At 37.9% G+C, this 23,883-nt stretch overlaps 3 protein-coding genes and 1 long non-coding RNA gene across 5 annotated transcripts; all 4 read left to right on the forward strand.

The window, feature by feature from the left end:
• The first annotated feature begins 2,994 nt into the window (after positions 1–2,994).
• Positions 2,995–3,321, forward strand: LOC122052409. Its single transcript, XR_006131998.1, has 2 exons — positions 2,995–3,220; positions 3,289–3,321. It is a non-coding gene; the product is annotated as an uncharacterized LOC122052409 (long non-coding RNA).
• Positions 3,322–3,607: 286 nt separating this feature from the next.
• On the forward strand, positions 3,608–4,661 carry LOC122052408 (integrator complex subunit 3-like). The gene is made up of 2 exons (XM_042613905.1): positions 3,608–4,426; positions 4,516–4,661. The coding sequence occupies exons 1-2, from the start codon at positions 3,608–3,610 to the stop codon at positions 4,549–4,551; spliced, it is 855 nt and encodes a 284-aa protein (XP_042469839.1). The 3' UTR covers positions 4,552–4,661.
• Positions 4,662–5,434: 773 nt separating this feature from the next.
• On the forward strand, positions 5,435–7,762 carry LOC122052406 (integrator complex subunit 3-like). Of its 2 annotated transcripts, XM_042613904.1 has the most exons (3): positions 5,453–5,747; positions 5,885–7,336; positions 7,426–7,571. In XM_042613904.1, exons 2-3 carry the CDS (start codon positions 6,185–6,187, stop codon positions 7,459–7,461), a joined length of 1,188 nt encoding a protein of 395 aa, XP_042469838.1. In that variant the 5' UTR covers positions 5,453–5,747; positions 5,885–6,184; the 3' UTR covers positions 7,462–7,571. The 2 variants fall into 2 exon arrangements, with proteins under 2 accessions (XP_042469837.1, XP_042469838.1); XM_042613903.1 differs by having other exon boundaries at positions 5,435–5,747; positions 5,885–7,762.
• A 4,620-nt stretch (positions 7,763–12,382) lies between these two features.
• Positions 12,383–23,025, forward strand: LOC122050641 (succinate-semialdehyde dehydrogenase, mitochondrial-like; the record flags this gene model as incomplete). The annotated part of the gene is made up of 9 exons (XM_042611533.1): positions 12,383–12,571; positions 12,851–12,883; positions 12,985–13,017; positions 19,218–19,318; positions 19,541–19,626; positions 22,178–22,284; positions 22,359–22,436; positions 22,522–22,622; positions 22,710–23,025. Coding segments are annotated over 8 exons (666 nt in total), but the record flags the coding sequence as incomplete, so codon positions are not given.
• Positions 23,026–23,883: the final 858 nt, after the last annotated feature.

Genomic DNA, 23,883 nt, shown 5'->3' on the forward strand with positions numbered 1-23,883 from the left:
CTTAAGGCCATGAGAGCCATGTGCTTTGAGCTCTTCCTTTCATCTTCTTCCGAGGAGCTTGATGATGAGTCATCCTATGTGGCTTTCAACGCTTTCTTCTTTTTCTTGATCTTTTCTTCTTGCTTCTTCAACTTTGGACACTCCGTTTTGTAATGCCCCTTTTTCTTACATTCATAGCAAATTACATCAGTCTTATTCTTAGAATCCACAAGAGATTTACCTTTTCTTTTCTCATCATTAAAGAGTTTCTTAACATCCTTCTTGTCAAACTTCCTTGAGTGTCTCATCATTCTTCGAACGAAGTTTGTCATTTCACTTGATGATAGCTCTTCATCACTATCACTATCACTATCTTGTTCGGATTCTGAAGATGACTCCTTCTTCTCCTTTTTCTTTTCCTTGTGCTTCTTTTTGCTCTTTTCACCTGCAACCAAGGCTATACCTTTCTCCTTGTGGCTTGTGTTAGCTTGCTCATGCAATTCAAGTTCACAAAATAATTCATCCAATTTCACTATTGACAAATCCCTTGAAACCTTATAAGCATCCACCATGGATGACCATAAAGAGTTTCTTGGGAAAGATTTTAAAGCATACCTTATGAGATCTCGGTTCTCCACACTATCTCCAACTGAATGGAGACCATTTAGGAGTTCCTTGAATCTCCCATGTAGTGAGCTTACCGTTTCTCCATCCTTCATAGTGAAGTTTTGAAGTTGATTTATCAACAAATCCCTCTTTGCAATTCTTGAATCCTTGGTGCCTTCATTTAGTTCAATAAGCTTATCCCACAAATCCTTGGCACTCTTAAAGGGTCCAACTTTGTTGAGTTGTTCCGAGCTTAATCCACATTGAAGAGTCACAATCGCCTTTGCATTTGCTTGAGCCTTCATTTTTTGTTCAATAGTCCACCTTGATGACTCAAGCATTTTTCCATTTTCAGTTGGCGCCATGAATCCCTCCGTGATTGAGAACCACATATCAATTTCGGTCATGAGATAGTGTTCCATGCGGCTCTTCCAATAAGCAAAATTGCTGCCTTCATAGAATGGTGGTCGTGAAGTACTATGTCCCTCCTTCATTGACATCTTGTAGCTCTTTAACTTGTGCTTTCTTGACGATGAATTCTCAAAAGCAAACCAATGCTCTGATACCACTTGTTAGGATCGGTTGAGCTAGAGGGGGGGGGGTGTGAATGGCTCACTTCTTTCCTGACCAACTTTGTTTTGCACAGCGAAAATCTGAAGGCAACGCTAACTCAGGTATTTACTTGGTATCCACCTCCTCAAGGAGGTGACTAGTCCAAGGATCCACACCACTCACACTCTTTCACTATCAAAAGCCCTCCTTCTCGGAATCACACCGAAGGTGGAGAAACCTTAACAGAAATACAACTCTCCCTTCTCTCCAAAGTAAGTATCACAAACACTACAAGGAAGAAGAAGAGAAATATTACAGCTTTTTACTAGCTTCTTCTTTGCAGTGGGACTTTTGTAAGTGTTGGAGAGGAGCTTGAACCCTTTTCTTTGAATCTTGATCACTTGAGAGCTTTTCAAGGACTTGGAGAGCAATAGAACAGTATATGTTTGTTGTTGTACTGTTTTCCAATTTCTTCCCGTGTTTTAAACGTTGAGAAAACTAGCCATTTCTCACGCCACCGTCGCCGTGGATCGATTGAGACTATATCTCAATCGATTCACAAGTATCCGTTGGAAACCATCGCGTCAAGATCAACGGTGTAGATTCTTTTATTTGACTTGGATCGATTGGAGCAGCGTTTGAATCGATTCAGCCACCTTGCTCATGAAATCGTAACCACGTGAATCGATCGTCCGATCGATTCAATACCTTGAATCGATCGACTGATCGATTCAGCACGATTCTGTGCTTCGCACAGAATGTTCACGGATCGATCGGCCGATCGATTCAATCCCTTGAATCGATCGGCTGATCGATTCAGAACGATTCTGTGCTTCGCACAGAATGTTCACGGATCGATCGGATGATCGATTCAGTACCTTGAATCGATCGGATGATCGATCCAGACGCATTCTGTGCTGCGCAGAACCTTACTAATCGATCAGCTGATCGATTGACTTACCTTCAATCGATCGGCTGATCGATTCAGAGGTAATCTGCTGCATGAGCATGTTTTTGTGACTTGCAGGAGCTTCTCTTTGCCAAGAATCCGGTCCCCGACCTTCTTGGACTTCTCTTTTCCTGCATCTGGTCTTCTGACCCACAAGAACTCTTTTTGCCAAGAATCCAGTCCTCGACCTTCTTGGACTTCTCTTGCATCTGGAATTCTGACCTGCAAGAAACTCCTCCTGCAAACTCACAGTGCATGTTAGTTCCAACATTTTAACCTAAATTTAAATAATTGTCAACACATTGAAACTTCCAGGGCATGATTGCACCAACAACGCGTGCCCTAACCGGCGCCGCAACCGCCGCTGCCTCCCTCTCCTCTGCCCGACGCCGACGACACCAAGGAACAGAGAGTCGGCGATTGAGCATCTCCTCCCTCCCTCTTCCTTTCTTCTTCTCTGTCTCCGCCACTGAGGTCGGGATGCGCCGCCGCCCCTCTCGGCCGGAAGCTACCTCCAAGCCGAAGCCCTAGCCACGGTAAGGTCTGAGCCCCTTCCCCCTACCGCCAGCGATGTCAAGCACCTCTGCGCAATGCCGCCGGCCTTCCTTTTTGCCCTAGCGCGTGTCGGGGGAGGGGGGGGAGGGGGGTGGAAAGCAATTTGCTTATATATATGCAAACAAGATTTTTATTAATAACTACTAAAAATATTAAGAGTAATCCTGAACCAATTGACCCCTTAACAGAGGAAGTGATTTCGAAACAAAATCAAAGAATGTTTTTTTTATGACAATAACAAAATTTATGGGGATAGTTTCAAAAAAAACTAAACCCTTAGAGTATATTTATTTTTTATTTTTTTTTTAATTTTTGGTTCGGCTTCTCTTCCAGTTCACAACATCCCGTCGCCGAATCCTCTTCTTCTTCCATGTCAAGCCACCGAAATCTTCCTTTACCTAACTGACAGTGGTTCCTCTTTCCTTCGCGAAATATCGATTCAGGAGATCCATCAGTAGCCTCTCTCCTGAAACGAATAGGCTCGAGCGCCTGCCGCTGCCCTAGAACTGTGGCCACGATGAAGCTTCATTTTGGTCACCCAAGATCCCAAATCTGATGCAGGCGGGTAGTGATAGACTTGTGAGTTGTTCTTCCGACTTTTCTGTAATTGCTTCTTTAGGCTAACAATTCGGTATGTGCCCCGAAAGGCTGCTTCGAACCGTTCCCCACGAAGCGGAGAATCCCATCGAAAAGTCCCTCAGAGAAGCATTCCTTCTCCTGCAGGACCAGTTGAAACCCCCTTTTCCTCTTACGATCCCATTTCCTCCCGAGTACTCCCAATTGAATCATGCAATTGCTTTCGGCATACTGGCACAACCGCATCTTGCTAAAGTGCATCTCACCCACCTTCACTCCATTGTTGTGGACGGATATGAGATTTTCACCTCCATCCTCCTCAAACTTTGCAATGAATCCTTCTCCAGGCTGTTGGAGGTTCCTAAATGTTAGCTGCTCTGGGTGTACTCAATGCTGATCCACGTCTCAGCCGAAAAGATTGAAACTTTGTTCATTTCTCTCATGAGGCAGATTACTGGAGGGGATTTCAGCGAGTCCAATTTGTGGTTGAGTGTCGAGGTTCTTAAAATATTGTCTAACAATTGGGATTGGTTGGTGGAGGAGCCTATAGTCCTCTCAAGTGCATTGTATGTCTATCTCAGGTTGTTAGCAGATCATTTTAGGTTAGGAGGAAGCTTCAAGTTGGAAGAGCTGAAGAGGATGGAGATTGACTTTTGTGTCAAGGCGTTGAGAGAACACTTTCAGTTGTCTATGCATATTGGTAGAGATCTTGTCCGTATTCTACAAGATGTGACCTATATTCCTGAGTTCAAGGACATTTGGAAGGATCTGCTGTTTGATCCTAAAAGTTTCCAGGTTTCAGAATTTTCCAGTCTGTCCAACCTTTATTGGAGAAGAACACCATCACACTTTTTCTTGCTGAGGATCAGTCCCCAAATGGAAAGCCAATTGAGGTTTTTGCTCACCTTTGTGAAATGGGGGAGCCAGAAAAGGTACCAAACATGGTTTGTCAAGAAGCACTTATATTGGCCTGGTAGTGAGTCTATGATAAGTGACATAGTTCGCTTCATATGTTGTGTCCACCATCCTTCGAATGAGATAATTCATTCTAATGTCATATCGAGGTGGGCAGTCATTGGTTGGCTTCTGAAGTCTTGCAGGAGGAATTATTATGAGGCAAATGCAAAGCTTGCTTTGTTTTATGACTGGTTGTTTTTTGATGAAAAGATTGACAATATCATGAACATTGAACCTGCAATGCTTTTGATGGTAAATTCTGTGCCACAGTATGTTGATATTACACATATGCTGCTAGAGTTTTTGTTTCTGCTAGTAGATAACTATGATGTTCATCACAGAGAGATGCTTGCTGGGAGTGTTTCAGCATCTATTAATTTATTGCTCAGAAAAGGCGTGGTACATTCATTGGATCCTCTGATTTCTTGTAATTCGATCTCACCAGCGCTCAGGGAAAGGCTCAACTCGTTCCTTCCAGCACTACATCTGTGTTGCCATAAAAAGGTTAATGAAGATGAAACATCTATTGACATTTGACGGTATATTGCTCATAAAATAGACATTTCCATCACTGCATGTTGGCTGGTTGGGTGACAGATCCGGAATATGACATATTTCATCACCTTGTTCCCGTGAATATTATTTTTCCTAATTATCAGCAGATTTAAAATTTTTATATCTTCTCTGTATCTATTTGTTTCTTTATCTTCGACTCTTTACAAGAAAGGATTGTATGATATTGTCGACGTTTACCTAATTGGTACAATATAATTTCTTTGAATTTGAAAATGTCAGAGATGCAATGCCAAGAGAGGCCCCTTGGAGGTAGGGTTTTCAGTTGTTTAATATGATTGTCAGGTGGTACACTAACAATTGTTGGATTTTATTGAACTTCTTAGATGGGGGATGATAAGATGGTAGGATTATATATCTCAAATCTTGTCAGATCATTTTGTAGGTCAACTAATGAAGAATCAAAAAGTAATATGTTAAATTTTTTTTTGGTATCCCTACCCTATGAACATTTCCTCATTTTTCCGTCTTTAATCCTACTGATAGATTTAGTTTATCAGCTATGGTTTTGTTTCTCTTTTACTGATCTTAGATACAATATAAAATACCGAAAATAGGCGAATATTAATAAGAAAATTTTCTGGAATTTTGGACATTTTTCGGGAATTTTTCGGAGCTCGTATGGACGAGTTTACGGGGATAGAAACAGGGCCCGGGAAAGCCTGTTTAGGTTACCCAATTTAAGTGAGGAAAAGTTTTATTTTTCCTTTTGGTTTTTCTTTTTCTTTATTTTGTTTTTCCCCTCCTCTTCTGTCGGCGTGTCCCCAAGCCTTCCCCGCGCGCCTTCTCTTCCTCTCACGCGTGCCCTAACCGACGCCGCAACCGCCGCTGCCTCCCTCTCCTCTGCCCGACGCCGACGACACCAGGGAACAGAGAGTCGGCGATTGAGCATCTCCTCCCTCCCTCTTCCTTTCTTCTTCTCTGTCTCCGCCACTGAGGTCGGGATGCGCCGCCGCCCCTCTCGGCCGGAAGCTACCTCCAAGCCGAAGCCCTAGCCACGGTAAGGTCTGAGCCCCTTCCCCCTACCGCCAGCGATGTCAAGCACCTCTGCGCAGTGCCGCCGGCCTTCCTTTTTGCCCTTGGAGTATATTTATTTTTTATTATTTTTTTTAATTTTTGGTTCGGCTTCTCTTCCAGTTCACAACATCCCGTCGGCGAATCCTCTTCTTCTTCCATGTCAAGCCACCGAAATCTTCCTTTACCTAACTGACAGTGGTTCCTCTTTCCTTCGCGAAATATCGATTCAGGAGATCCAGCAGTAGCCTCTCTCCTGAAACGAATAGGCTCGAGCGCCTGCCGCTGCCCTAGAACTGTGGCCACGATGAAGCTTCATTTTGGTCACCCAAGATCCCAAATCTGATGCAGGCGGGTAGTGATAGACTTGTGAGTTGTTCTTCCGACTTTTCTGTAATTGCTTATTTAGGCTAACAATTCGGTATGTGCCCCGAAAGGCTGCTTCGAACCGTTCCCCACGAAGCGGAGAATCCCATCGAAAAGTCCCTCAGAGAAGCATTCCTTCTCCTGCAGGACCAGTTGAAACCCCCTTTTCCTCTTACGATCCCATTTCCTCCCGAGTACTCCCAATTGAATCATGCAATTGCTTTCGGCATACTGGCACAACCGCATCTTGCTAAAGTGCATCTCACCCACCTTCACTCCATTGTTGTGGACGGATATGAGATTTTCACCTCCATCCTCCTCAAACTTTGCAATGAATCCTTCTCCAGGCTGTTGGAGGTTCCTAAATGTCAGCTGCTCTGGGTGTGCTCAATGCTGATCCACGTCTCAGCCGAAAAGATTGAAACTTTGTTCATTTCTCTCATGAGGCAGATTACTGGAGGGGATTTCAGCGAGTCCAATTTGTGGTTGAGTGTCGAGGTTCTTAAAATATTGTCTAACAATTGGGATTGGTTGGTAGAGGAGCCTATAGTCCTCTCAAGTGCATTGTATGTCTATCTCAGGTTGTTAGCAGATCATTTTAGGTTAGGAGGAAGCTTCAAGTTGGAAGAGCTGAAGAGGATGGAGATTGACTTTTGTGTCAAGGCGTTGAGAGAACACTTTCAGTTGTCTATGCATATTGGTAGAGATCTTGTCCGTATTCTACAAGATGTGACCTATATTCCTGAGTTCAAGGACATTTGGAAGGATCTGCTGTTTGATCCTAAAAGTTTCCAGGTTTCAGAATTTTCCAGTCTGTCCAACCTTTATTGGAGAAGAACACCATCACACTTTTTCTTGCTGAGGATCAGTCCCCAAATGGAAAGCCAATTGAGGTTTTTGCTCACCTTTGTGAAATGGGGGAGCCAGAAAAGGTACCAAACATGGTTTGTCAAGAAGCACTTATATTGGCCTGGTAGTGAGTCTATGATAAGTGACATAGTTCGCTTCATATGTTGTGTCCACCATCCTTCGAATGAGATAATTCATTCTAATGTCATATCGAGGTGGGCAGTCATTGGTTGGCTTCTGAAGTCTTGCAGGAGGAATTATTATGAGGCAAATGCAAAGCTTGCTTTGTTTTATGACTGGTTGTTTTTTGATGAAAAGATTGACAATATCATGAACATTGAACCTGCAATGCTTTTGATGGTAAATTCTGTGCCACAGTATGTTGATATTACACATATGCTGCTAGAGTTTTTGTTTCTGCTAGTAGATAACTATGATGTTCATCACAGAGAGATGCTTGCTGGGAGTGTTTCAGCATCTATTAATTTATTGCTCAGAAAAGGCGTGGTACATTCATTGGATCCTCTGATTTCTTGTAATTCGATCTCACCAGCGCTCAGGGAAAGGCTCAACTCGTTCCTTCCAGCACTACATCTGTGTTGCCATAAAAAGGTTAATGAAGATGAAACATCTATTGACATTTGACGGTATATTGCTCATAAAATAGACATTTCCATCACTGCATGTTGGCTGGTTGGGTGACAGATCCGGAATATGACATATTTCATCACCTTGTTCCCGTGAATATTATTTTTCCTAATTATCAGCAGATTTAAAATTTTTATATCTTCTCTGTATCTATTTGTTTCTTTATCTTCGACTCTTTACAAGAAAGGATTGTATGATATTATCGACGTTTACCTAATTGGTACAATATAATTTCTTTGAATTTGAAAATGTCAGAGATGCAATGCCAAGAGAGGCCCCTTGGAGGTAGGGTTTTCAGTTGTTTAATATGATTGTCAGGTGGTACACTAACAATTGTTGGATTTTATTGAACTTCTCAGATGGGGGATGATAAGATGGTAGGATTATATATCTCAAATCTTGTCAGATCATTTTGTAGGTCAACTAATGAAGAATCAAAAAGTAATATGTTAAATTTTTTTTTGGTATCCCTACCCTATGAACATTTCCTCATTTTTCCGTCTTTAATCCTGCTGATAGATTTAGTTTATCAGCTATGGTTTTGTTTCTCTTTTACTGATCTTAGATACAATATAAAATACCGAAAATAGGTGAATATTAATAAGAAAATTTTCCGGAATTTTGGACATTTTTCGGGAATTTTTCGGAACTCGTATGGACGAGTTTACGGGGATAGAAACAGGGTCCGGGAAAGCCTGTTTAGGTTACCCAATTTAAGTGAGGAAAAGTTTTATTTTTCCTTTTTGGTTTTTCTTTTTCTTTATTTTGTTTTTCCCCTCCTCTTCTGTCGGCGTGTCCCCAAGCCTTCCCCGCGCGCCTTCTCTTCCTCTCACGCGTGCCCTAACCGACGCCGCAACCGCCGCTGCCTCCCTCTCCTCTGCCCGACGCCGACGACACCAGGGAACAGAGAGTCGGCGATTGAGCATCTCCTCCCTCCCTCTTCCTTTCTTCTTCTCTGTCTCCGCCACTGAGGTCGGGACCCTAGCCACGGTGAGGTCTGAGCCTCTTCCCCCTACCGCCAGCGATGTCAAGCACCTCTGCGCAGTGCCGCCGGCCTTCCTTTTTGCCCTTGGAGTATATTTATTTTTTATTATTTTTTTTAATTTTTGGTTCGGCTTCTCTTCCAGTTCACAACATCCCGTTGGCGAATCCTCTTCTTCTTCCATGTCAAGCCACCGAAATCTTCCTTTACCTAACTGACAGTGGTTCCTCTTTCCTTCGCGAAATATCGATTCAGGAGATTCAGCAGTAGCTGTAACGGCCGAAAATTCTCAAAACTATTTTAGAAATATTCTAGGATTTTTTTGGAATTTTTAGATATTTTTCCGGAATTTTCCGAGTAGCGTAAGTAGCAAAAATAATTAATTAAGCAAAACGGTCTAAGCGGGAATCGAACCCGGGACCTCTCGGGTCCGCTAAACCATTAGTTAGCTTTAGAAACCGGTGAACCAGCCGGGCCATATTGAGAGAAAAGAGAACCGATTTTATTTATATTAGAGTTGGTTCAATTGAACCACTTAATATAAATAGGAGAATTAGGTTGGTTTGAGTTATTTTAGATTTGTGGTTCGGCAATCCTTCTCCCCGACACCCATCCACGCCGCCCCTCTCCTCTCTTCCTCCTTCTCTCGGCGCCAATTCAAGAAGAGCCTAGGGATCTTCTCCAAAGGTCCCAAGTTCACCATCCGGCAACGATTTCAACACAAGGAAGATTCCTCCACGAGTAGAGTACGTGGACGCGAGGGAATCGTCGAGAAATCGTCTCCACCGAAATTTCTAGCGGGTAGATTTGTAAGGAAATTAGCGTACGAGGTAAGAAACCCCTCACCTGCGGTATAAGTAGTTCCGTTTGAATTTATGCATTGGTTGTTAGCTATATTTAGTTTTTCCGGCACTTAGGATGTGTTTAGACCTTTCTTTGAGATTGGGGATTGTGTTTAGCACCTTTAGATGGGCCGAACACGTTTATTCTCCTTCAGTTGGAGATCGTAGACGCTGTTGGGTGCCTAGAGGTGATTTCCCTAATGGAGAGGAGGGTTTTAGCACACCAAGTGTTCGATAAAAGGTTAGTTTAGCTAATTACCACTTCAGTTATGTTTATTAGCTCAGTTAAATGCATTAGTAGCATTTAAAATAGCAAATCAGTTTATTACAGCTTATATGGGACTATGGTCCAATGGGTGGGCTCCCACAGTCGCCTCTAGGTTCAGATAACCTAGCTCTAGGTTTAGATAACCTAGAAATTTCAGTATAAGCAAGTATTAGCTATTCAGTATTTTATTTTTCAGTTGGCACTGTACTGGATCAGATATCCATTGGGTTGGACTCCCACAGTCGTCCCTAGGTTTAGATAACCTAGTTAACCCTACTAAATTCGGGACTTGCAAACCCGGGTCTAGTTAGGGATGCGCGCACAGCAAAGTACAGTTGCCGGGCCCAAACAGTATGATTATGTATTTTCACCTATTATGTATTAGTTTTCAAAACTCAAAAATAGTTATGCTAGTTGAGTTTGATTGCAGCTTCAGTTTAGTTTATCTTAGTTCAGCATTATGCTTCAGTATTAGCCCTATGTTCAGTTTATGTTATCATGCTTAGATCACAGTATGCCATGATTAGTTTTTGATTGCTATGTAGTATGCCATGTTTAGCTTAACCTGTTCATATCTTTAAAGGGGAATGATTTATGCCGCGACTTCTCTCCGCGACACACCCTCCGCGACCCAGTTGGCAGCTCACGTGTCCAACTCCACGTCCTCCGCGACCCACCTCGGCCTCGACCTTTCTCTCCGCTTCATACGCGGTTAAACTCTTCTCCTCGGCGTGCCCTAACTCCCTTCCCCTTGGAATCTCTCGTTGCCTCCTTCTTCTCTCCGCGACGGCTATACTTGTGTTGTGTGATATATATACCTTCTTTTAGACAAGCAATTTCTCCGCCGAGAAAGTATACCCAAGTGTTTAATTTAGAAATGATGGTAAGATTGTCCACACAAACAAAGAAAGCAATATGTTTTCCTGACTATGAAATGAAGTAGAACACTGAGTGATTTATAATAATCTTGTCATGTCCTACTATAGAAGAGCTGAGTTGAATTTTCTAAACCAAGCTCTCAGAGATCACTTTAATCCATGTACACACTTCCTCAATTTACACATCAGACCCATCTTCCCTTGAGCAACAAACCTTGGAGGGTGCTCCACATAGACGTCCTCTAAAAGATCACTGTGAAGAAAATATTCTTTTATGTCAAATTGATGAATGGCCAATGAAAGAAAGCAACTAAGGAGAGGAAGAGGCGAATTAAAGTGAGTTTGTCCATTGGAAAGAATGTATCACGGTAGTCAACAACATAAAGCTAGGTGGAAACTTTAACCACCAAGTAAGCTTTAATAAGTCTATCAAGTTGGTGAACAATTAACTTTGAAAAACTTTTAACATTCTATAATGGACTTCCTAGGAGGAAGAGAAAATAGCTCCTAAGATGAGTTGGTGATGATTGTTAAACAAGGCGCCTACTGTGATGGAAAAGATAGTCTTAATTGCATGGGAGTTCATGACAACAAGAGCAAAGGGTTAGCATGGATGAAATCTAGTTTGGTCATATATTGATTGGTTGATCTAGAATTTATCACTCTTGTGTAGAAGATAAGCAATGGAAGGGAGGCGGCGAGCAGTGGGAAGCTTGGACACTACTAAGTTGATGAGCCCTCCACAATGAAGATAACTACTTGACACAATGATAACAAAAATTTGCAAAAGTGCAAACTGAGGTTCAAAATCTCTAACTGCGTTAGAGTTTTAGTCTTTGACTAAAATGATAGCTTTTTGATATTGTGTTAACGTTTTGATGTATGGTGCTAGTGGCAAATTGGAGGTGGAAGGAGGAAGGAGACGAAAAAAAATAATAATAATAACACAACTATATATTTAAATTCAAATTTTGTTCTCCACTTGGAATAATACAATTTTAACATTACCTTGTATGGATACATGCTAAAAAAACATTATCTCAATTCATCTTCACCAGTATGGTAGCATGCCAAGAGGTGCCAAGTGTTGGTATGAAACAATACACACCGACATAATTGACACAACAATACATGAGACATTGTCGGTGCCTAATAGCATCGAGTTTTGTTAATCTATTAGAACAATACGTTCGACCAATTCACTTGGTAGGTACGAGATTTTAAACCATGAGGTGGAGTTTCTGTGTTGTTTGAAGAGAGGGCAAATAGGAGGGCATTTCACTCTGAAATTTCACAATTTGATAAATATGAAACCCCTTTGTGTGGTTTTATAAAATGCTGAAAATAATTTAAAAAATCATATAGATGTTGGTTTACTGATATAGGAAGTTTGGAAAAATAAATGTAGTTTTACCTTGCAAAGAAGTAACAATTTAATATGCAAATCCAATTTTTCATGAATCAATAAATCACACAATGATTTTCTATTGAATTTTCATTGATCCTTTCTTAAAGATATTACACTTTCACTCTATTTTTCTACAATTTTAATGTGACACAATAATATCATATTAATTTAAACTCAGTGGTTGTTAAAAGACATCTAATGTTGAGCTAATGCTATAGGAATATTCTTATATCTTTTTATATCTTCATTTGATTTTGTTTATTTCTTGTCTTAATTTAATGAATTAGGTTTTATACTAACTTTTTTGCCCATACAAGTGAAATATGCCTAATGAAATTGAAATGGAGAGATTAGGGCTAGTTTATATTGGCCCCAGTTAATTTTGTGTCAATCTGTACTGGTTTGTACCAGTATGTACCTACCTCTCTGACTCCTTTTTGTTTCATTTCTATCATCTCTGTGTTATACTCCACTTTTGTCTAGGTATATATGATAAATTCGCTAGTGCTTTTGCAAAGGCTGTTCAAGCTCTGGAAGTTGGCAATGGCCTTATTGAAACTACTGTTCAGGTATTAACTTCTATTTTGAAGCAAATTCAATCCTTCAATATTCATGTACCTGGAAATACTTTATCTTCAGCAATTGGTTGATGTAAAAAGGCCAGTAACTTCAAGTTTTTTCACTCCTTGAGAAAATACGTTTCTTCAATTTTAATCATCTCAAAGTTAACTTATTTTGTAGATCAGTTTTGTGTTTTTACTTAGTATTTCTAATTAACATGAGTATTTCTAAACTTTTTGTACTTGTGTGAAACTTTAGATCTTTAAACTTGTATCTTCTTATTGCAGGGTCCATTGATCAATGAAGCCGCTTTAGAAAAGGTGATTAATTTTCTTCACCTAAATATGAATTCTATTTCCTTAAAAAATCTCCCTTGGGAATATTTAGTGACATGGTTCTTTCTGACTTTTTGCTTCTTCAGGTTGAATCATTAGTCAAAGATGCTACTGGAAAGGTAATCTTCATTACTACTATGGATAGTCATTGCTTTCCTGATTGGAGCCATTATTATTATTATTATTATTGATGCGTTCAAACCTAAATTATAGTCTTTTATATTTAAAACTTTCGTCTGTATAAAATTATTGGGATTCAAGTCTCTATAGGACTATTACAGAGGTAGTTTGTCTAGGAGTTCATGAAGTCTCTGTTCGTTGATTCATAGAAACACAGTAAGGGATAAGTGATGTATATCATGCATGGACTGAAAGTTTGAACCACGTGAACCGGCACGATCCCAATGTCTCATTCTGTTCCCCATAACAATGTCGTATGGCCAGATGATACCAATTGCTGCTTAGGCCGACATGGAAGGAGACAACAAGAATCATTCATAATTGCTTACATGATACTTAGAATAATTTTGTTGGTCACAAGGAGGGGAAGAGGAGAGGAAGAAGGGCTATAAATTGGGATGAAATAGAGAATGGAAAACATAAGAGCAATAATGAAGGATCGAGGAGGTGGATGACCGAGGAGGTGGATGCAAAACTTCTAAGAAGCAATGTTGATTATGTAGGAGATATGTAAGGTTTTTGGAAGGGGTTTCACCTCATTACCGACCTTTATTGGGTTGTGATTTGTTGATCGCGAGTTGAGATTATGGTAGAGTCGCAATTGACACTACAACTGAGAAGATGAGTTTGTGTTTTTTCCTATTGTGCTCCACTAATTAAAATTTTAATCAACCTAATTAATTTTAGGGCATATTATAATTTGACACTGCAGTTATAGATAAATGCCATTTAACTCTGAATTTTAGGTTTAAAATGGCATTTAAGATAAATTTCATTTGAAACCTTATTTTTTAGGTTAATTTCATTAATTAATTTTAGGATAAAATTAATTTACTCTCTGATTTTAGGATAAATTTCATTTACTCATACATTTTATGGTAAAATTTATTTAAACCTTTGATTTTAGATAAATTTCATTTTAACTCTTATTTTTTAGGTAAATTTGAGTTTAACTATGGACTTTAGGGATTTATCAAAATTAAAACTCTATTAGTTGAGTGTATTAAATCAATTAATTGATTAACTTATTGTAATCAATTAACAAAGTGAATTAATTCCAATCAGCTAATTACCGATAAGATTATATCTATTTACGAGCAGAATGTGTTCAGTTGACTTCCGAGTGGACTCAACTACTCAGTTGATTGCAGCCTACAAATACCTTATTTTTTAGTCAAGTACGCACCTATGTAAAAATTCTCAAAAAACTAAGAATACAAGTTCTCTTGTAACCTCTCACAACTCACATACTAGGAATCCTTGCCTTAAGTTTTCTTCTGCCTGTCAGGAGTCCCTTCTATAAGACTTCTTCAATCTGCTAGGTATGTCATCAACCTTGAGGACTTCTTGTCTGCCAACTAATGTTGAACTTCTCCATCTACTAAGTATCCGATCAACTTGACACTTCTCCATCTGTCTGCTCCTATTGGACTTCTCTATCTGCCAAGTATTTAATCAATTTGACCTACTTAGATTTTTCCAATCACTGCACCTGACAGAACTTATAAGCAAATGCAACATTAACCAAACTTAAATCTTTTTCCCAACCTCTCAAGATCACTTGCACACTTGACAGAACTTATAAGCAAATACAACATTAACCAAACTTAAATCTTTTTCCCAACCTCTCAAGATCACTTGCACACTTGACAGAACTTATAAGCAAATACAACATTAACCAAACTTAAATCTTTTTCCCAACCTCTCAAGATCACTTGCACACTTGACAGAACTTATAAGCAAATACAACATTAGCCAAACTTAAATCTTTTTGCCAAATACATCAATACCATTTAGAACTCACCACTTAGGGTAAGATTGCACCAACAAATTTTTGACAACTAATTATAGAATTTATCTTTGAATGTTTACATAGCATCTCAACCCTATTTCTCTCATATTATCATGTATTGAGATTGCACCTAATGTTTTGTAGATGTATACTATGTTATGCAAATATTATTTGTTAACCTCTGTCACATGGACAACCATGATACCTCTAATAATGAGGCTCTTAGCCTCATTATTTTGATCACAAGTCTCTTTGTTAATTCCTTCTGTAGGAATTTCCTCATAGATGGGTTCTTTATCTTAACATAGTATTCTCCAAGTAGATTAAGTCAAGATTTTTTCTTAAGACATTCATGATATCATGGTCATTTTCTCTGCACATGGAACATCTTGTCAGTATGAACGTACCCTTATCTTGATTTTTCTTTCCCATCAGGTGGCTTTGATTGATTCTAGTTGAAATCTCTTAGGATCGTGAAATTGTTGTCTTTTGCCAAGTGAGATCCTCCACCTTTCTTGTAACTCACTGATTTTCTCTAGTCTCCCACTGTAAATGTCATCTGATAACCTTCTTCAACAATTGCATTGAATGTGTGGCAAGTTTCAATTTCTAGGTTATATTTCACTAAGCTGATTATCATTCTTATCCAATGAAACATTGCTCTTTACTGCTTAGTGCTTACTATACTCAGATATATATCAGCTGTTATCTTGCTTTAATCAGTGGAACTATATATTCATAGTCTTAATTCTATTCAAATTTCCTTCTTAATAGAAGACAAACTACAAAATTTTGGTCAGACTGCTTAAGATCTCATCAAGTCCTCCATTCCCATTGATTACCAACCTTATTTGTTGAAATTTTAGTGAACCTTGAAGAATCAGCTCATCGACAACAAGAATCATTCATAATTGCTTACATGATACTTAGAATAATTTTGTTGGTCACAAGGAGGGGAAGAGGAGAGGAAGAAGGGCTATAAATTGGGATGAAATAGAGAATGGAAAACATAAGAGCAATAATGAAGGATCGAGGAGGTGGATGACCGAGGAGGTGGATGCAAAACTTCTAAGAAGCAATGTTGATTATGTAGGAGATATGTAAGGTTTTTGGAAGGGGTTTCACCTCATTACCGACCTTTATTGGGTTGTGATTTGTTGATCGCGAGTTGAGATTATGGTAGAGTCGCAATTGACACTACAACTGAGAAGATGAGTTTGTGTTTTTTCCTATTGTGCTCCACTAATTAAAATTTTAATCAACCTAATTAATTTTAGGGCATATTATAATTTGACACTGCAGTTATAGATAAATGCCATTTAACTCTGAATTTTAGGTTTAAAATGGCATTTAAGATAAATTTCATTTGAAACCTCATTTTTTAGGTTAATTTCATTAATTAATTTTAGGATAAAATTAATTTACTCTCTGATTTTAGGATAAATTTCATTTACTCATACATTTTATGGTAAAATTTATTTAAACCTTTGATTTTAGATAAATTTCATTTTAACTCTTATTTTTTAGGTAAATTTGAGTTTAACTATGGACTTTAGGGATTTATCAAAATTAAAACTCTATTAGTTGAGTGTATTAAATCAATTAATTGATTAACTTATTGTAATCAATTAACAAAGTGAATTAATTCCAATCAGCTAATTACCGATAAGATTATATCTATTTACGAGCAGAATGTGTTCAGTTGACTTCCGAGTGGACTCAACTACTCAGTTGATTGCAGCCTACAAATACCTTATTTTTTAGTCAAGTACGCACCTATGTAAAAATTCTCAAAAAACTAAGAATACAAGTTCTCTTGTAACCTCTCACAACTCACATACTAGGAATCCTTGTCTTAAGTTTTCTTCTGCCTGTCAGGAGTCCCTTCTATAAGACTTCTTCAATCTGCTAGGTATGTCATCAACCTTGAGGACTTCTTGTCTGCCAACTAATGTTGAACTTCTCCATCTACTAAGTATCCGATCAACTTGACACTTCTCCATCTGTCTGCTCCTATTGGACTTCTCTATCTGCCAAGTATTTAATCAATTTGACCTACTTAGATTTTTCCAATCACTGCACCTGACAGAACTTATAAGCAAATGCAACATTAACCAAACTTAAATCTTTTTCCCAACCTCTCAAGATCACTTGCACACTTGACAGAACTTATAAGCAAATACAACATTAACCAAACTTAAATCTTTTTCCCAACCTCTCAAGATCACTTGCACACTTGACAGAACTTATAAGCAAATACAACATTAACCAAACTTAAATCTTTTTCCCAACCTCTCAAGATCACTTGCACACTTGACAGAACTTATAAGCAAATACAACATTAGCCAAACTTAAATCTTTTTGCCAAATACATCAATACCATTTAGAACTCACCACTTAGGGTAAGATTGCACCAACAAATTTTTGACAACTAATTATAGAATTTATCTTTGAATGTTTACATAGCATCTCAACCCTATTTCTCTCATATTATCATGTATTGAGATTGCACCTAATGTTTTGTAGATGTATACTATGTTATGCAAATATTATTTGTTAACCTCTGTCACATGGACAACCATGATACCTCTAATAATGAGGCTCTTAGCCTCATTATTTTGATCACAAGTCTCTTTGTTAATTCCTTCTGTAGGAATTTCCTCATAGATGGGTTCTTTATCTTAACATAGTATTCTCCAAGTAGATTAAGTCAAGATTTTTTCTTAAGACATTCATGATATCATGGTCATTTTCTCTGCACATGGAACATCTTGTCAGTATGAACGTACCCTTATCTTGATTTTTCTTTCCCATCAGGTGGCTTTGATTGATTCTAGTTGAAATCTCTTAGGATCGTGAAATTGTTGTCTTTTGCCAAGTGAGATCCTCCACCTTTCTTGTAACTCACTGATTTTCTCTAGTCTCCCACTGTAAATGTCATCTGATAACCTTCTTCAACAATTGCATTGAATGTGTGGCAAGTTTCAATTTCTAGGTTATATTTCACCAAGCTGATTATCATTCTTATCCAATGAAACATTGCTCTTTACTGCTTAGTGCTTACTATACTCAGATATATATCAGCTGTTATCTTGCTTTAATCAGTGGAACTATATATTCATAGTCTTAATTCTATTCAAATTTCCTTCTTAATAGAAGACAAACTACAAAATTTTGGTCAGACTGCTTAAGATCTCATCAAGTCCTCCATTCCCATTGATTACCAACCTTATTTGTTGAAATTTTAGTGAACCTTGAAGAATCAGCTCATCCTCATTGGAATTTCAATATTTCCAGATAATTGCTTATTTGGCTTCTAGGTGCAGATGTTGGTAGCCTATGTTATGAAGATTGCCAAAGTTTAGCCACCTTGGCAATCAGGTTATCATTCCACAAAATTAATGAAACAATGATCTCGGATGTTTGACAACTTGACCTCTAATGTTTCAAGATTCAATTTCTTTACAAAAAATTAAATCACATTCACTCTTTCCTCTTGAGAGTAGAAAGATAATTCATATTGTAGAGTACGTAGACGAAAGTTCCATGCTGGTATAGGTTTAGCAAGAAATGACTGATTCTTGAATTGAACCTCTGTATGCAAAACCTCAATAACTTTTTCTTAGAGTTGCAATCTTTATCCTTCTTCCTTGAAACTAGACACGAAGATTTTTTAAATGGTATATTGATTCTTGGATGCAGGCCTCCATATAGCAGGAAAATTGATTGATTTCATGAAATGAATAGCTGAGTGATAAGCCTTAGCTCTTAATTGAGGCAGTTCAAAAACTTGTAGAACAAAGTTGAAATAAATTCAGAAGAGATAACCAAGATGCCACTTGAGTTAGGGTGATAAAGAGAACTTGATACCATTCCAGCCTCTTAGGTGTGAGAACACCTCAAGAGCTGGCTTTACCTAGATCAGTGAACCACGCCTCATCTATAAAATAGTGAGTGAGTAGGCAATCCACATTTCAAGTTTTGAAACTGATGTTGATCATAAACCTAGAGATATTGTATATATGATAGTTAATTGCACCAAACTGAGACTTGGAAGATTTGTGAGGTATGATACAGCATGGAAAGACTTACAAACACATTCATACTTAATTGAGTAACCTAATTGAATGAAATAAAGGAACTTTCACATTTATTTGACTTATATGATTTTTATATAAATATATTTTGTTTTTTTAATATTATTCCATGAATAAACTTGTAATCAATCTAGGCATAGTCCTTATTTTGTACATCGTGAATCTTAATAAAAATATTTTTTCTCACTTGAATCTTAGAAGTAAATTCACCTTACTTATTGACCACCAAATAATTATACTCCTTTTACAGGGAGCAGATGTACTAGTTGGGGGAAGGAGACACAGCCTAGGCAGGACATTCTATGAGCCTACTGTACTTGGAAATGTCAATAATGAGATGCTAATATCTAGGTACAATCTATGGCCTTTAGCTTTTCTGGCTTGTACTCTGATGTGATGCTGTTCAATGACAACTTAATTGTAGTGAATGGCGATAACTATGATCAAGTGCTATTTTACCTTTTAGTGACTATTGAATTCATTAGCTCTTAGACACTATCGCAACTGGATTTTGTTAGACTTAATGTTATTTTAATTCTCTACTACTATAATATTTGACTAAAATCTGTGCAGTCAAGAAGTATTTGGCCCAGTTGCACCACTTTTACGCTTTAAAACTGAAGAAGAGGCTATACAAATAGCTAATGATACAAATGCAGGTTATTTCCTAAATTCACTGCATATATGTTTTTTTTTTAGGTTGTTGTTACCAAGTAGTTTTTTTTGTAGTTCAATATAATTGAGAACATTTTGCTTTGATTAAATTTTAGTTTTGATATGCATCAACTGTGTACTTGTGGGTCTGAAAGGTTAGTTCATCATGATAGGAATCAAAATGGAGCTTAGACACTGGTGGACATATATAGATAGTTGTATGCTTGTGAATATATAACCACTTGTCAAAGCAGTCACATTGCTGAAACAATTGAAGTTGGTGACAATCATACTGGATTTATTACTCCTGTGTTCGTTAATTGATCAAATTTGTGCTCTTCATTATTTCTTTTCAGATTTATTTGTGTTAATAATATAAATATTTAAATTTGTCCTTTTCCTAATAACTTGGGTTTTTAGAGTAATGGTTATCAATCCACTTTTACATGTTATCAAAGGAAGTTCAAAGTCATGTGTTGGCTTTGAACCAATCAAGTATAGCCACCTACATATGAAGGAGAAGTGTTAAGAATATAAATAAAAAACCTTTTCTAAGAGCTTGAGATTTTGGGTTAAGCGCTATCAACTATAATATTTTTCAATAGAAGATCATGTTGATGAAGCTTTCTTTATCAATGGTCATTGAAGTTTTTTTCATCATGAAGTATATTTTCAGTGTTAAATAGGGTTCAAGGAACCAATAGAATTAATAGTAAGAAGAAAGCTACAAGCGCTTGGAAATGGATTAACAATGCAGAGTTTCAACATTGCTAGTGGATCATATAATTTTGCAACGTTAACTTGTTTGTAATTCATCGAGGTAGATGTTGTGTTGGTGATGATGACGAGATAATTTGTACTTCACAATCCAACTTGAATGATGCAGGTAGATAGATCTACACATGCTAGAGGGAACGTCGTATGGCGCCAAAGTTATCTGACAAAGCTCCTATGATGCTTAAGTCAGTACAATGCTTGTGGAAGCAAAAGTATGATAGAAATTGCGAGAGAGAGAGATTGTGAACATATCTACGTTGAATATACCTCACTACTTATAGATGTGTGGGAAGTGTGGAATCTGTAGAGATTATGGCCATGATGTCCAAGAAAGTAGAGGGGTTGTTCTGATTATTTCAGTCATTTTTGGTTGTTAATCTCACCTCAATTACTATTTGATTATACCGGCTTCAATTGTTCGGTCATAGCTACCCTAGAGATGGTGATTGTGGAGTGGCGGTTATTAGAATTGTGGGCCACTTCAATTGTTCGATTGGGGAACTGAGTTGTATCAAGGGCTGTAAACAAGCCAAGCTGAGCCAAACTTTGTGGTGTTCAAGCTTGTTTGATAAGGTAATCAAGCCAAGCCAAGTCTAAAATGAATCAAGCTGTTAAAATGATTGTTCAAGCTTGGTTTGGTTTCTTTTTTATGAGCTTAAACTCGGTTCGTTTAAATGATTTCGAGCTCTCAATTCAAGCTTGTTTGATTGTTTGAAATTTTTACTTTTTAAGCTTGTTAGGTTGGTTATTGAGCTTGATAATACATATTTATTTCTTCATTTTGAAACTTTTTTTGTTTATTTAGCATGTTCAAAAAAGTTTTATTGATGAACATAGTTCACAAATATTATTCACCAATATTATTCACGAACGTTGTTCATAAATATTGTTCACGAATGTTATTCACAAACATTAACGAGTTGAACACGTGTTCAAGCTTGTTTATTTGGTTTAACGAGTTGTTCAAACTTGTTCATTAATTGATCTTATGTGTATTGAACAAACATAAATAAGCTCAACACCAAGCTTGTTCACGAATGTTCGGTTCATTTACAACCCTAGTTGTATGTGCTCAATGGGCCGAGTTGCATGGAGAGTTTGGGTGACCAAGCTGTATAAAAAGCTTGAGAGATTGAGCTATATGGAGAGCTCAAGAGATCAAGCTCTATGGAGAGCTTGGAAGACCGAGCTGTAAGTGGGAAGCTTAACTGATCTTGCTCTTAATTATGATTAGGAACTTCCTGTACATCTTTATAAATGCTAACATTGTCAACATGGGACGAGATCACATAAGCACATTATGCTGACTTGGAGTGGGATTAGTATCTTTTTAGCTGCAAGGAACTTTCTTGCAGCTAAATCCACCAGTTGAAAGCTAAGGGTGCGTTTGGTTTGCCCCATTTTCATTTTCATTTTCTGAAAAACGTGCGTTTTTCGTTTTTCAGAAAATGACTTTTCCGCGTTTTTCGTTTTCTTAGAAAACGCTCTATCATTTTCTTAAAAATGAACGTGAAAAACGCAAACCAAACACGTTTTCCATTTTCTCAGAAAATGAAAACAAAAAACAACGTGGAAAACGCAAACCAAACGCCCCCTAATTGTTGCTAGAAATATAGTGTTGTATCAGCTATGATCATTGTTTTATTTTCTTAATTGATGTCATTTTATGATGCACATTTTAGACTCTCCGTCAACTAAGATAGTCAACAAATGACAAGAATATGTACATCCGCCTTCCATTTTTTTTTTATTGATTATGTGGAACTGTCATTTGTGCAGGTTTAGCTGCTTACATATTCACTAGAAGCATGCCTCGTTCTTGGCGTGTGTCAGAAGCTCTTGAGTATGGACTTGTTGGAGTTAATGAAGGATTAATATCCACTGAGGTTGGCTCCATAAGTTTATCTATTTTACTAGATGTGCAAAACAAGTTTGATACATTGGTATTTTGTCTTGTAAGGTTGCACCATTCGGAGGATTTAAGCAGTCAGGTCTTGGAAGGGAAGGTTCCAAGTATGGGATTGATGAATACTTGGAAGTAAGTGAATGTGATTCCAATATTTACATTGAATAATAACTTTTGTCAAAGTGACATATATGTTCCCGTGTGGATATCTTTGCAGATTAAGTATGTATGCTTAGGAAACTTGAAGGAGGTATAGATTGATGCAAGAGCACAGCAGAAACTCTACTGAAGCTAATAATGACCCAGTCGCCTCTGTAGGTGGGTAGGAGTTTTCACATTATTGTTCCCTATCCAATATTTAGTACTTTGGAAAAACTTCACAACAATGTTTAATGCTCTTGGCAGGATGAGAACGCAAACTTCTGCTCAGGCGTTTCCACTTTTCGTAGTTAATGAATCAGGACAAAAGATCACTCTGTTTCAGTGTTAACAATTAGCTTCTTGTTTAATAAAAGATGTTTTTTAAATTATTGAATGGGCCTCGAATTGTTGATGTGGTAGCAGAGAAGTCCATCTATCTTGTCCTCTATACCTTTGTCGGGCCATGGTTTTGTTGAGGGGCTTATGCTCATCCAAAACACAGTTTGATTTGGTCAAAAATATGATCTGCAGATGTGTGGAACTGGTAAGAAGCATTTAGCTTTATGGTTTCTTCTAAATATTAGACATTTTTAATTTTATTTTCTTTTAGTCTTTTATATTTTTGTGAAGAAAGGGATTGTGACTGACAAATATTACAAAGCTACTTTAGGAAAGTTCTCACCAGCCAATTGAGAAAATTCAAATGGGGGTACCCATAATACAACATCCCTACTACAATGTTCTTGTCAACATTGGATTAGCATTTGCCATTCCCTTAAACGCCAAACTCCAATGTTCTCCACAATTGTCACTTGACAATCCAGACTTTGCAACACTATGTTTTGGAGAAGACACCAAGAATGCCCAAAATAGCTCCCATTTGGACTTCTGATGCCTCTGCAAAATGAACAAGATCATCGGTGGGGGGAAAAAAAGAAAAGAAAAATAGACGCCCGAACAACCGGACTGAAGTTCCGGCCACTTAATTTGCTTCTCCTCTTGGATAAGATGATAACAATCTATCCATGCGGCTAAAGGAATTTGTAGTCTGTGCGTTCCCTGAATCTATAGAGATTGAGGGAAAAAATCCATTGCCATCTGCATCAAAGTCTATTGTGGTTAACATATGAAAACACTTTAAAATTTCCTATTGAAAAAGGATTATATCCAGTTCTTCCCTTAACTTGGAGTTCAGATCCTGCAAAAGGGTTAGTATTCTGCATCATGGCTTCCTGGATTCCTCCAATGCGATTTCTTTAGGAAAATATTTCCGAATACAATGTGATTTCATTCCTCCAGCACCTCCTCTAACTGATCCAGATTTTGTTCTCAAGGAACATCCTCCCTTCAAGATTTCCAAATGTAGACCAGAAATCTGCTTGATACATCCAAGCAGCTAGGGAGACGAAATGGTCTTCGTCCCTTATCGACCACCCTA

The sequence above is a fragment of the Zingiber officinale genome, chromosome 3A (genome assembly GCF_018446385.1).
Source record: "Zingiber officinale cultivar Zhangliang chromosome 3A, Zo_v1.1, whole genome shotgun sequence".
Taxonomy (NCBI): Eukaryota; Viridiplantae; Streptophyta; class Magnoliopsida; order Zingiberales; family Zingiberaceae; genus Zingiber; species Zingiber officinale.

What these genes read in the sequence shown, in the direction of transcription:
- LOC122052408 (XM_042613905.1), top strand. Translation starts at nt 3,608, where the DNA reads ATGCTGATCCACGTCTCAGCCGAAAAGATTGAAACTTTGTTCATTTCT. An exon ending in AACCTGCAATGCTTTTGATG is followed by an intron (nt 4,427 to 4,515) that starts GTAAATTCTGTG and finishes TGTTCATCACAG; the next exon opens with AGAGATGCTTGCTGGGAGTG.
- LOC122052406 (XM_042613903.1), top strand. Translation starts at nt 6,185, where the DNA reads ATGTGCCCCGAAAGGCTGCTTCGAACCGTTCCCCACGAAGCGGAGAAT.